Here is a 14,054-nt window from a genome sequence, read left to right as displayed (position 1 = left end):
TCGTGTCTAAGGATCGAATCACGCTGGAATATGGTCGGGGTCGACGTCAGAGGAATTGAGGGGAGAGCATTAAAACACCGAGGGTGCGGACGGTGTCAGTGGCGTCGGCGAGGGCGGCACGTAGGCAGGAAAGGGGTAAAATTCTATCTTAATAAACGCACCCTTCCAGCTCGCACAGCGTGTAACTTCGTACGCCTACAGTTTTGTACGCATCGGAATGGATTTGTAATCGAATCATGTCAGTGATTTCACTCTGATTTGGAATTAAGAACAGAACTAGAAATGAATCAAACGAAATAAATTGTAATTAGCGGAAGTTGTAGAAATTATAATTGTAGTCGTTTCATATATGACTCTTGCTAAGAAACACATATCAATCTTAAAATCTTCTAAAAATATTATATTTTATAATAACAATTATATGATAAAAAGAAACTTAATGAGAATGTGATATTAAATGGTAATTATATTGAAACTTTAAAGAAATATATTCTGCAAATTATCTCTTAAGAAAGAGGTATAATTCATCGAATAAAAAAATACGTTAAATATGTTAAATATATTAAATATATGCACTTTATAAATCTTATTGAGAACAATTTTATGTCGAAAAATTGAAATAAAATATTAAGTAGTTAAAGCATCATTAAAGGTTTATAGCTTGCGGTACCCTTTCTGGTCGCGTCGGAAGGTTGAATGCGCGAAAATGTCGCGTTCCAACGCATGTAATTGTCCATAAAAATTAATGTCCGAATGAATTTAATAATATTAATAAAGATTATCCGATTGATATAAAGTAATTCTGCACGGATAGAGTGAATTGCGCGTAATTACGTGAAACGATTTGAAGTAGAAACAGACCGTCAGTTCAGCCATACGCACTTATCATTTATACGCATTATGCTTCGGTCATGATTCTGTGATCATCCAGCTTGAACAATAATCGAAATGGCATGAAACATCATCATCATCAAAATTATATTAATTTGTATGATAGGCTAAAACATTAACATACTATATCAAGATACTTACATTATTATCATAACGGATGCGTATATCTATTGCGCCCAAGTACCTAAAAAGAAAAAAACCATGAGAAATAAATGAATCGGTTATTTTAATGTATATTTATTAAATATATTTATTAAAATTGCGCAATTCTTTATTCAAAATTAACAGTTCAATTTATTTAATAAAGACTCGCAAATCTACGTCATATGAAATAAGTTATTATCATTAAAAAAATTTTTTTTATTGTAATTATTAACGTTTTAACTCTGATATGTACAAGACATATTCCTAGCTTGTGCTGTTGAGGAGTCATTGATTGAAGATGTTATAATTGATTCTACTGTGTATGTTTTAATTAAAATATTATTTTCGCCAATTTTTATATAAGATTGGCCACTGCCTTTATAATTTATTACAATATATACATATCACAAATTATAAGGAAGTTATAGGTCATTTGCCAATTTTGATTTAATTTCTTCTACGAATAATGTTATGATTGATTAACAAATGTTTACGTACAATTTCTTCCATTTTCACTATGTTAAGCATTATTAATCACAATGAAAAATTACAATTTTCAATCAAAAACGAAACTTGCAGCAAATAACATCGCTGACAATATGTTCTCCAGCGACCTGCAACTTCTTACCGTTCAACTAGTAGACTGGCACTGGTCCTATCTCTTGGTCCCACATCTCTTGGTTCTACCGATCAGTTCTTAAAATCATATCGCTACTTACGTACCGATCATATTCTTTCCTCCCGCGACGGACTCTCCGGGAGTCTCATCCTCGGTACCGATCGCTCCTCCCGGGCATCCCCGCCGGCGAACTCACCAACCCCGTCGGGCTGATTTGCATCACGGTTACGAGCTCGTTCGAGCTCGTGGTGGTTATATTACAGAGGAAGCGGGATGCGAACATGCTGGAAAAACAGAGATAGACAGAGGTACCTCTCGCGAGCGTACCACCCCTAAAGTGCATCGCGGGAGGCAGCTCGGACACTCATAACAATCATAACAACGGGATCTCGCGAGTAACTCGTGGACCACCTCCGCGCAGCGTACCGCCCAACGTACCGCCCCTATTACCCCTTCTATGCTGACTACGTACCAGGCGGGAGAATCGTCACGGCGGGTTGTCTTCCCTCGGTTCTACAGCGGTGCCACTACGCAGCCAGACTGCGGACCGTCAGGGTTCAGGTCCGAGTTTTCGCGGCGAGCTCCAACCGCGCAACGTGCACGACCACGCTGCCAAGCAAGGACAGCACGAGGAAAAGAGTGGATTGCCTGCCTTCTCCGAGACACCCAATCCGCAGCAAGATTTGGATTGTCGCTCGCAGTGTCGATCGTGGAAGGAGGACAAATTTTACTCCGAATTGGAAGAGAAATTGGAGCTAAAAGATAATCGGAGAAGGTCGAGTTGACGCCTACTTCGGAAGCATCGCATTTCGCGACGTGCCGCTAAATAAATAGTGTTTGTGAAATTATCTAGTGATCGAGAAGTTTGAACGTGCAGTTGCGTGCGCCGATTTATCCGGCCTATCAGCACGTGGCCCATAAAGGTGGGATTTTTTCGGTCTGCGCTACGCGGACAGTTGAGCGCAGTGAACTTTGTGACAATTGGCCAGTGAAACGTGTGATTGAAGCATTCCCAGTTAGTTAGTAAACTCAAAGAGTTAACTTTCTTAACAATCGCGTCATTTCATCATCAGCTGTTTCAAATCAGGTGATTGCAACGATTGCTCCGATTTACTCCGCACTTATCAAACATAAATTAGGAGTATATGCAAATGAGTTAAAGTATGCGTTGAATGCATACGGAATAGGTGAATAAAATTAATTGTAAGAAATCCAGGGGAATTTTGACACAAGGAGTTGAGATTAATCTACCAGCTCTGTCAAGACATACGCATTCTTCAGTAACGCGAGTCATTCGCTAGTCAGCGTTGTCACTGAACAAAAGAAAGCGATGAGACAAGAACTCCGACTATAATAAGTTTCTAATTATTGCGACGAGTGTGCTAATAATTACGATACGCGGACGTTCATCGCGTGAACACATCGGTGTTTTTCAACGCGAAATTATATGTTACGGACAATAACTACAGAGTACATGGCTTGACGTGCACAAATAAAATAATTAAAACAACATTACACGTAAAGTGTGCTATTTACCGATTATCTGCGGGGTGACGCAGTGGAACATTGTCGAGCATCAAACCGTAAGTTATTATTCCGAGATACTCCGATCACCTGAAACATCCAGAAACGGCTCGAAGACATCTCGCCTTCCACAACTTGTCATCAATTGTTCAAGCGGATACAAGAGGAGATTGAATCGACCAAAGCAGCATTTTATCAAGTTGTGGACAATTATCTGTTTGCTTCTTAATCGCCCCTAATTAGTCGCAATTATCCGCTAATTAAGTAGGCTGATGTCACTGATGTAAATCGTTCGCCGCCTCTTGCCGCTTCTTACGCTATCACGAACTATTAATATTCGCCTAAGGAAAATTACCGAGAGATCGGCAAGAGAAACTGTAGAAGGAAATCTTTGGAGAGAATTTGAAACGTGCTGTGCCTTGGTATAAGCGTAGTATCGAAGAGGAGGAATAGACATTAGGCTGCCGTTGATCGGTGCAAGATTCCGCGACGGAATTGCACCGTGGCGAAGATAAATAATCGCCGCTAGATAAACCCGCGTCAGGACGACGTCCCAAATACATCAGTCACAGATCGCCTCAGGTGAGTGTCAGAGCGCGAGTTTACCCCCTGCTTATTATAAGTCCGGGTTAATCTCGGTAATTAGATGGGCCTTCTAAATGCGCCCGGTTGATTTTGCACGTGTGTAACCTCGCACTCACACACCGATTAATCGCGCGTACGAATGCGCCTGCGTGCGCATCACATGCAGGAGTTTATATATATGTATACATAGTTTATACATAAGCGCGTTTTATACGATGCCTCGGAAACAGATCAGTAATAGAAATTAATTAATTCTATATTTGACGTATCTCATAACCTTGAAAAATTAAAAAGCAATCGAACAACTTTTTATCAACAATAGAATACTTGTTATCGAAATATATAATGACATCGCTTAGTGGTAATGTTAGATCTAATAATCTTTACGTGTTGAATGAACCGGATAGATTAAGACACGCTTAAAGCAATTATTAGAAGAATGAAGCGGAAACTCAGCCCTGAGATCTATTTATCCGTTTCCACTGTTATGCGCATATTCAGACGGCAATTGCGTGCCTCGTGAGCGATAATCGTTGGCTCGATACCATTTAGTTAATCTCGGTAATTAAGGAAGTTCCTCTCCTAAAGCTGGTCACGCGGGAATTCTGCTCGCGAGGGATCGAAAGCAGCGTTTCTATGCGCTTCACTCCAACTCGGTGATAATTTCATCCAAATACTTAGCTATGTACTAATAATTAGCGCGATAATTATGCACGTCTGCGTATAGTCGTGTCGAGTATGTGACCTGGAAATGCTAATTAAAGGATCGGTCGGACATATAAATGTACCGTTACTCATGGCTCTTAATCTTCATCATTTTTTTCCATCGACTGATGTACGGAGAATCAATATCATGGAGATATTAGATAAGAATGATGGTATATATACATAATAATTATCGTGGCTAACAGAAATGTGATATAATTATCAAGCTATTTCCATTTCTGATGTAATATTCTCATTTATTCTACATTATGCATATACAGTTATTAAGAAAATCATAAATACATTAGAAGTAAAAACTAAATTTATAACTTGAGAGAAATTATAATTTTGAGAAAGATATAATTAAGGTCGGAATTATTTGAGTTATAATTAATTCATTAATTATATTTTAAAAGCCCTATTAAAATGTCATTTCTTTATTTTCCTCAAAAAGTTTATATGGGCAAGATAATATTAAAATTGAGCAAAAATCAAGATAATAATTTGATATATTTATAACACAGTTATCGAGGAAATAATTCACTTTGTATAAATGTCAATTTACATTGTATGTTATGATATAACATAACAAAATATTCTCTCTTCTGTAATAGATAAACATATTTATTTATGTTAAATCTAAAATATGAAAAACTAAATACGTATAAAAGAATATTTATAGAACATTATTTTATATCGTGTCATATCATATTATATATTTAACATGAATCAATATATATACATACTCTAAAACGTATGAGAAAAAGCAAAAATAAAGAAAAAGAGAGAAACAATATTATATTTGTCGACAATTCGAGTACGAAAATGATACGTCTTATATATATATATATATATATATATATATATATATATATATATGTTAAACTAGGTAATCTAAATTTATCGAAAAGATTCTATAATAAAATTCGATAAAGCCGACTTGTTCATTATTCATAAATAATGAAATACTGCAAGTACTAGATATATATTTATAAAATGTTTCCATTATATATATATATATATATATATATATATATATACGTTTGTCCTAATACTTTCCTCTAAAGGAACTTTTATCGAAAATCATTACGGATGTCGTGCAAGCAATAAAGAACATTTTTTAATTTTTTAATGATGCCAAATATGCATATGTATATCGGCAGATATACGATTTGCGATTACACGGCGATGTCGTTGAACGCGTCGCGTCATCTCCCGGACCATATGACCGGAGAGGTAAACAGGAGCACGTGTTGGCGGCGTGACTACGAGTGACGGCATGAACTCTGGGGGTGGAGAGGAGGCAGAGGTAGAGGTAGAGGAAGAGGGGGTGACGATGGTGGACGGGAAGGGTGACGAGGGTGGAAAATCAGTGTGAGCTGCCCGAGGGTAGGAGAGTTCTTTGCTTGCCGCCTCGGGAACACGAAGGGTAGATGAAAGAGAGGGTTGGTGGAGTCAGAAGGGAAGAAGAGCAGTGAATTCTAGCCGCCGAAGGTGGAAGCGAGATGGCCGAAGCTTGGCCGAGCAAAATCGTTGTCGGTGGGAATAGACGCGGAAAGCTGAAAGCAGAAAATCCCAAAGGAAACACTTGACTCGCGATATCGTTGGTGTAGGCGCTTTGGAATCGACACAAAAGAAAACGAGATGTCTCGTGTCGATTAAACGACGCCGAATTTTAATGAAGTTGTTTTGCAAGCATTACATGTTTTGCGCGCTATTTCTCTTCTAATCTCAACATTGAAAAATAGTTGTTTCTAACTTTCATGAAATAATTTGTAAGAAAGCTCACACGTGCTGATCTTTTCTGTTTAATTATACATATATGCATGTGTACACAGGAAAGATCAGCACATGCAAATTTTTTTTGTCACCTATTGATTATATAAAATCGAGAAATCACCGTGTCGAGGTCAAGAAATCGAATCGACGCATCCCCTTTTTATATCTCTTTCTCTCCCTCCTTTTCTCCTTTTTTTCTCCCCTTTCTTTCCCCTTATTCTTACCGCCCTCGCTCCCCCATCCATTGGCTTTTCCATTCAAGGCTTCCTTTCGCCCAGTTTACAGTCCCTACCGACAATCTTCTTCACACGATAACATTTCGTTTTACAACTTACTCACTTTCAACTCGTTTTATAGCCATATTTTGTTTTCCCCTCCGATCGAGAATCTTCATCGATTATCGACTCGGAAATCGCTCCGGGTTAGAAAGTTTTGCTGCAGAAGCTCAGTATGTCAAGTGTGAAGCCTTATACTTACTTGTTGTTTCGTACATTATAATCTAACAATAATGATTATTTTCCGCTTGCATAACAGAAAGTGCACTACAAAATTCCTTCGCGATACAATCCTTTCTCGTTGTCTCTTTATGCATATCACAAAAGACAATTCTTTATTTTTGCGAAACTACTTATCCATGATGAAAGGTACGTTATATAAAAAAAATCTTGATTCCATGTTGTATCGAGTCACTAATTGCGAGAAATACATTAACAAATTCATCAATTTTGTATCGTAAAAAAGATAGGCGAAACCTTTGTTACGCCAAAATTTTTCCCCGACAAATTTATGATTAGCCTTCTACAATATTGTGATAGAAAGCAATGTGTGCGAACTCATTAATTCTAATAATTCATGAAGAAACACGCACGCACGTAATAGCTCGGAGCGGCTTATGATTTGACGGATAGAGAGTTGCCTCAGCACTCGTGTTTTTATTGTATACGCTGGGTAAGCTATATTCTGATATTTTAATAGACCTAATTTGCATGTAAAACCACTTTCAAAATCATTTTGTCTCCGACACGCTGCTAGTGTTCCTTTTCTCAAGAGAAAAACTCGAATACTAACGAATCGAGAAAGCATTAGGTAATTCCTCAAGTAATCATTCATTCACATCATTTTTTTCTCTTTCTCTTTTTATTTAAAAATAATACAATTTCGTTTCTCTCTTTTTTCCATTTTTCTCTACTATGCAAAAATATCATTAGTAACTAATTTGACGTTTAATAACAGAGAATAAACAATTTTTTAGAGATAAGTAATTTATGAATAATGAAGCGATGGGCACTCTGCTGTAAATAATCGAGAGCACTTTTAACAAAACAACTAGTTCACTTATAAAAATGAGAAAAAGGGGTCCAATGAACCGAGCCGCACGTTTTTGGGCCAGATGTTAATTCCGACGACTCAGCGTGAGCCACGAAGGCGGTTTAGTACGTAAATACATCTTCAGCAGGGGGTGCCATTATAATGGGCATGTGCGGTTAAAGTTCTATTTGTGGTAATTCGGAGTTTAATGCACTCGGAGCGTTCTGATTTAGCCAGCGAGCTGACACTTTTTTATTCGGCAAAACCCCAACGACGCTCTGGCGCCGTAAAACATGAAATATTCTTCCTGCGTTTCCCTCTGAAGGACACGTCGCACGAAACTGTTAGAGACGGCATCGTTCTCGCGTTGTGGGTGCCAAGTTTCAGCGAAAAGTGACATTTAAAAAAAAAACGATCGATTTTGCGAGATGCGTTATAAGAAGATAAACGAGTCTCATTTCTTTTGAGAGAAATCGCGGATTAATATAGATATTCGTTGCCGAAATCTTCTCGCATATACAATTTTATTTTGGTACGATGAATTCATTTTTGTACGCGGGATTAGTCTTCGCCTCGATTATCGTCTCGAAAAAGAATTTCGCCGGAATAATGTAAAATATTTGTAACGTCAAACGAGAATCCGATGGGAGCGTAAAATATCGCGTCTTTGGTTAACGCGCGCTGATGCCGAGCCCTTCGGCGCCGATTTATGGGCACTCTCGCGCTCGCGGATGCGCACATTACGCGCTTACATACACGCACACGCACCTACGCCACGCGTACATTCGTAACTGAACCGACGAGACGTTCGCACAGTCGCATTAACGGCCGCGCTGTTCAGTTTAATCCTTGCGTTTCGTGACTCGGGACAAAGCCCCTCGGATTTCTGACAGAATAGTATCGCACGAAACGACCATTACCTTAGCCGATATGCTTATGTACGTATGCGAGTTAAAGGTTGATGCAAATTAACCAACACGGATGCGGCGGGGATTCTTTGTACACTCGCCTTAATTATGCTCGCTCTCGTGCCGGTGAAGCGAAACTGCTATATAGAAGGGTGTAGCATGAGAAGCGGTTTAATCTATTGCGCGCTTATTATATTGCATTTATTGCTCGATCGCAGCAAACCGGCGAGTACCTATAAAATAATCCGAATCGACCGTACACGAGCACGTTCACAAGCGCGCAACGCGTTCCTACTTCTCTTTAGCGTTAATGCCCGGTTAGATGCCACAAAGCCGCGATTATGCCACGCCATTAGGGCGCCCGGTCGATTACGAGATCGTGAAAAAAAATTCGGGTAAGGACAATATCGCGATGGGTGGTTGCCAACTGGTCCCGCTGGGATCGTTTTATTTCCCTGTGTTTTAAATAGGGGGTTACACACACGCGTGTTTCTTTGCCCGCGTCATTCACCCTCTCAATCATATTCAGCAAATACAGATAAAAAATCTGGACTTTTTTTTGCAAATTTCAATAAACCTCATTTGCTATTTCTTGGTCATTTCGGCAGAATTATGATTGCGAGGAATAGTTAGATTCTTGAATAGATACAAAAATGTGATAGATACAAAATCTACTTCTTTTGTCTCATCAGTTCGAGAAAGGAAGCTAAAAATGCAATTTGCTTAGATGAAAAACTCTCGATGAGAGAATCGCTACCGGGAAATCAAACGCGAATATCGTCAATGAGTGCTACGAAGAAATGGTCAGTGGTTTGTTGTATGCGTGGCCATATGGCGATTATCCGTCTGGTTATTTATAGCTTCGGACTTCGGAGCATCGCAATGGAGCACCCCAGACACGCAGAGCTGCGTTCAACGATTCGTACGTTGCCGTCGCGCCGCGCGCGAATTGGACCGAGTCTAGAATTCTAAAACCGCCGTCTTGACGGTCGGGAATCGGCCTCGTAAATCGCGGGGCGCCACGGAGAACCCTAGAGGTGGTTTATACGCACACCTCTATAGCCCCAAGCTCTCTTGTCGTACCAAGAGAGGAGAATGTCGGCGGCTACGTAGAAACTAGCTGCTGGCCAGAGGCGCCCGGTTGTTTCTAAACCCACCTTATCTACTGGGCCCCTATAATAAGCCGCGATCTGAGACCCCGTATATCCCCGTCCGCACACACTCCGAGGAAGCCCGCATGCACACATGCACGCACACACGCATCGTACCGCGCCACACTCGCATCATGCTCTAGGTAGCTACCCGCAATCGTTGGACGCGTATAGTCCACGGAGAGCGCTTGCAATTACAAGCTGGTCAACATATAATTATCCCCAATGACCATAAATTACCAGATTTTTATGCGCAACATTCTTAATTACCCTTTGAATTAACATCAATCAACCCCTTAATTGCACGCTGCCGCTGACGCTGCCTTTACGTCGTCGTTGTCGTCGTCGACGATGTTGGCTATGGAGGAACTATAATGCGAAATGGCGATGCATGCCGGAGGCTAAGAGGAGGACGCGGAAGAGAGACGCGCGGACTGACTGACGTGAGAGAAAGAGACAGCGGGAAAGACACGACTACGACAAAATCGGGTAACCGCGGGTGTCGCTCGAGGACAATCCAGGGAAGATAACTTCCAATCCTCGAGAATATCTCCGTCGCATCGCGTCGTGTCTGACCGAACGACAGCATCACACGTAACGCATCCGTTTTTTTAATTACCCTCACGGGTCCTCGAGTGATTTTCATATCAATCGCCTTGGCGTATTAATCGCGTGTCCTATTATACGGACTTTCACCAGCGGGTTTATCCAACGGGTGATTATTAAGCGGAGACGGAATAATTGCAAGTGAAAGAGGCTTGAAAATTTATACTTTATCGTTTTAGAAAACTCGATCGTACAGGAAAAATCGCAAATTTTTAAGAGAAGTAATTTTTAGATTGAACACGAAACGCTGCTCTCATGAAATGCCCGATTTAATTTCTACATGAAATATTTCTAGAGGAACCCCACGGGCAGCCCCTACTCTTTTCTTGAAAGATTTATACGATCGTGAGGGGCGCATTTTTCAAGGTCGCAGGAGACGCAAAGGTACCAATTTTCAAATGGTCGGCCGTGGTGACGTTTGAACGATCGCGCTATAATCACTCGCGATATCTTCGTCCGGTTAAGAATTCCTCTTCTATTTCACGAATCACGAACGGGGCGATGCGATACGCTAATGAAACCGCACTCTCATTAAAGCATCCAAATCGACGATACTAATTGGCTAGCTTTCGGAATACCCGGCATTAGACCTCAGGACGCGATATAATAATCGCTGCGGACGAATTCGGTTTGGACAGCCGGTGGTTAAAGCGTCTAGTAATTTCACGGGCACAGCCCTACAGCGATTAATATGATTCCGACGGAAATTAATGACTGCAAAAGGAAAAAAGGTAGGTTGCGTATAGTCCTGTTCTGGATGACGCGCTTTTATACGGATAAAATGTTCAGAGATTAAATACTTTGGAATCTTTTGTAGAGAAGGATTTTATTCTTTCATGAAAATCAAATTTTTTAATGCTACAATGTCGATACGTTCGTAATATTATCTTTCTTTTTGAGATATACTACATCTAAGAATAATTTTTGAGACGGCATTGATAATTCACTTTAATCTGTTTATTGCTTCCTTGATACAAAATGGATTAATGTTAATTAATTATAGCTCAATTAACATCTTTTTCGTTGCATATATGCATTACTTCTTATTATATATACATATGTATTAATACTTTGTAGTAATGATCGATGTGATTTCTAGTTATAGTTGCTATATATTCTCAGTCGGCATATTTTGTAATTTTAATTGATATTGAGCAAAAACGGTGTACTTATTAAATATAAGAATTGTATCTTTTAATAGTGAGTCGTTTGATACCATGATATAATTGAGAAAAGTATAAAAGGAACTTTTATATTTATTAAAAAGTTACTGAATTAAAGTTACTCTTCTTTTTGAATGCATACAAATACTAATTTAATTTATATTTATAACTTTGTTTACAAGAAATTGTACATCGTGTAATATAGATAAAAATATAATAACTCACTTCTTCTTAGAAAGATTTTAATCAAAAGAAGATTGTTTTTTCAGAAAATAAATTCAATTTTTTTTATTAAAACGAGAAGTTTAAAAAAGATTTAGTTTATTTTATTGTCAAAAAATTTGCAACATTTTTATTAATCCATGAAATGTTCAAGATCACATATTTACACGACGAGAAGATTCAAAACGTAATAGCGAAATAATGCGAAAACAGGTGGATAATGTCGAGCGAATTTAAAGATAAATCATGTTCATTTTTCTCGCTTTTCGTTTTGCGAGGCATGGTATAAATCACTTTAGGTTCAAAGCCATAGCAATCGGCGGCAGTCTGTGGCCACGTCAGAAGAAGACGCAAGTTCCTCTCAATTTCGTTAAATCATCCCGGTGTCTCGAGAAACTTGTTCGCAATTGTCGTCAAACAAATATGAATATCATGTGACGCGCGCGTATCAAAATGTTCATATTTATAGGAAGCAGGCGACATTAACACCGAAGTTTGTACTTGTGAGCGGTCTATTTGGTACTCAACGACCTAAACGCTTTTATTATAAACACGCCGGCCGTTTTAAAGCACTGCATCAAATATTTTTACGATGGCCATTATAAAACGCCTTTTATGAGGAACAAAGTAGCTCGCAGGCAGAAGGTGTTTTCTCGCCCTTTGACAATAATTTGTCCAGAATAACCGGCTCGTTTCACTCCCGGGCTTCCCCCCTTCCACGCCTGGGCTTCCGCTCGATGATCCATCCAGCCGTTCGTCATAGGCGCGTGGCTTTTAAAAAGTAAAGCGCTGGACTCGGGCCAGCGCAAAAATAGAAGCAGATGTTATTAGTTGCGTTCACCAAGTATACGACGGCCGCCGAGGCGGCGGCGGCGACGATGACGGTGGCAATGGTAGAAGAGGAAAGGGGGTACGCGAAAAGAAAGCGACGAGAGAGCGGCGTGTCCAGACGGTAGTGATTTCATTGCCCTTGAATTCTTACTAACTGAACGCTTAGATAAAAATAATTAGGCGGATAAACGCGGGATGTGTCGGCTGCGGGCGGCGCAGCGCCGTTAGTCGGCGATTTTATTCTGGAACCTCTCTCGGCGCCTCTCTCCTCCCCCCCGCGAACGCGATGCGCCAACCGAACGTTTTTGCTTTGAAGTCGGAAGATGAACGGGCCTGCTTCTCTAATTTCCAGCGTCTGCATTCTTAACAGCTGCACGCGTCGCCGTTCGATACGGCTGATGCGATCCCGCGCGTTGTGCCGGTTTAATTAGCATCTTGTTTACGCTTATCGTCTCATTTCTTGCAACGGTCTCGAAAAATCAAACCTGATGCGTGTTGATGTCGTTTAGGAAGGTTTTGTAGCATACTGTTTATTATTAAGAATGAAGTACATCAAGTACAACCGCGTCTTTGTTTCTTCTACGATCGTGTCGATGTAATTATCGCCGAAATATGTATCATTAATCGATATATCTGGAAATCTTATCGTACTTTTTTTATGGTCAACTTTTTAATTGCTTGGACTTATAAGGTAAAACGCCGATGTTAATCTGAAAATGCGAGATCTTTTTATTTTAGCGCGTCGCGAAATTGTTTCACGCTATTGAATCGAAACGCGAATTATATTCGCGCTATAATGGGATTGCGTCGTGCCAGGGACTATGGCGCGCCCGCTATTAGAACGGTCCTCTGAGAGTTTTGGTCGATTTGCAGATTACGAGTCCCCGGGATGCAAGGCTGACATGGCGGAGGGTTCGGCCGAGGAGGAACAGAGCAGTACCGCTGCGCCCGCTTCCCCGCCAGCTGATCTTCGCACTCTGAACACCCAATTGTCGCCGCCTTATCACCACCAGCCCCATCTCCAGCCTCGTCTTCAGCATCTGCAGCATTCCAACATGCTGGCGACCGCCGTACCGCCCCGGCACAGCCACAGTATGCTGTCTCATCAGGTGAAAGCGGAGGCAGACCTGGACGGCCCCTGCGATGTGCCATTGAATCTCAAGAGCGAGGTAAGCACAGAAATCTCTCCCATCGATTATTGATGTTGGAAATCGATTAACTGCTTTCGATTGTTCACTTGGAACGAGTTTTGTTCGCCGGTGGTTATGCGGCCCGGCGGCGATGCCGAATGGAAATCGCAGCACGTTGCACGATAAGAATCGAGCGATCGCTCTTACAAAAACAAGCGCATTTCAGTTTAATGTAGCAAGTGTATGATTAATTGATGAGTGAATTACTGACTAAGATATTGTCATATTACAATGATACGATGGTCTATTTATGCTAGTTAAACAGTCTTAAGCGATCGTTCGACTTGTGCTTCCGCTGAAGTGATCGAGACATTATGATGGTCTATAAGTGCGCACGACAAGAGAGACGTCGCACTCGTTACTAACGGTTTTGTATGTCAATGACAACCAATTGTACGGTTAAGTAGCCGCCACGCCGCATCTCAACC

The 14,054-nt window shown here is 40.5% G+C and overlaps 1 protein-coding gene across 4 annotated transcripts in view; it reads left to right on the top strand.

Annotated features, from left to right (window-relative positions):
* The first annotated feature begins 2,161 nt into the window (after positions 1-2,161).
* Positions 2,162-14,054, top strand: part of LOC105256254 (POU domain, class 6, transcription factor 1) — a 112,393-nt gene continuing 100,500 nt past the window's right edge. For 3 of the 4 annotated variants that reach the window (XM_025414150.1, XM_011266023.3, XM_011266021.3), the window contains exons 1-2: positions 2,162-3,760; positions 13,310-13,605. In XM_025414150.1, the coding sequence (XP_025269935.1) occupies positions 13,339-13,605 (267 nt within the window). In that variant the 5' untranslated portion in view covers positions 2,162-3,760; positions 13,310-13,338. The remainder of the gene's footprint in view (positions 3,761-13,309; positions 13,606-14,054) is intronic. The other variant, XM_011266022.3, reaches the window with a different exon arrangement.

Source organism: Camponotus floridanus, unplaced genomic scaffold (assembly GCF_003227725.1).
Source record: "Camponotus floridanus strain SB8 unplaced genomic scaffold, Cflo_v7.5 scaffold78, whole genome shotgun sequence".
Taxonomy (NCBI): Eukaryota; Metazoa; Arthropoda; class Insecta; order Hymenoptera; family Formicidae; genus Camponotus; species Camponotus floridanus.
Note: the sequence above shows the minus strand (reverse complement) of the source record. Positions and strands in the feature narration are given on the sequence as shown.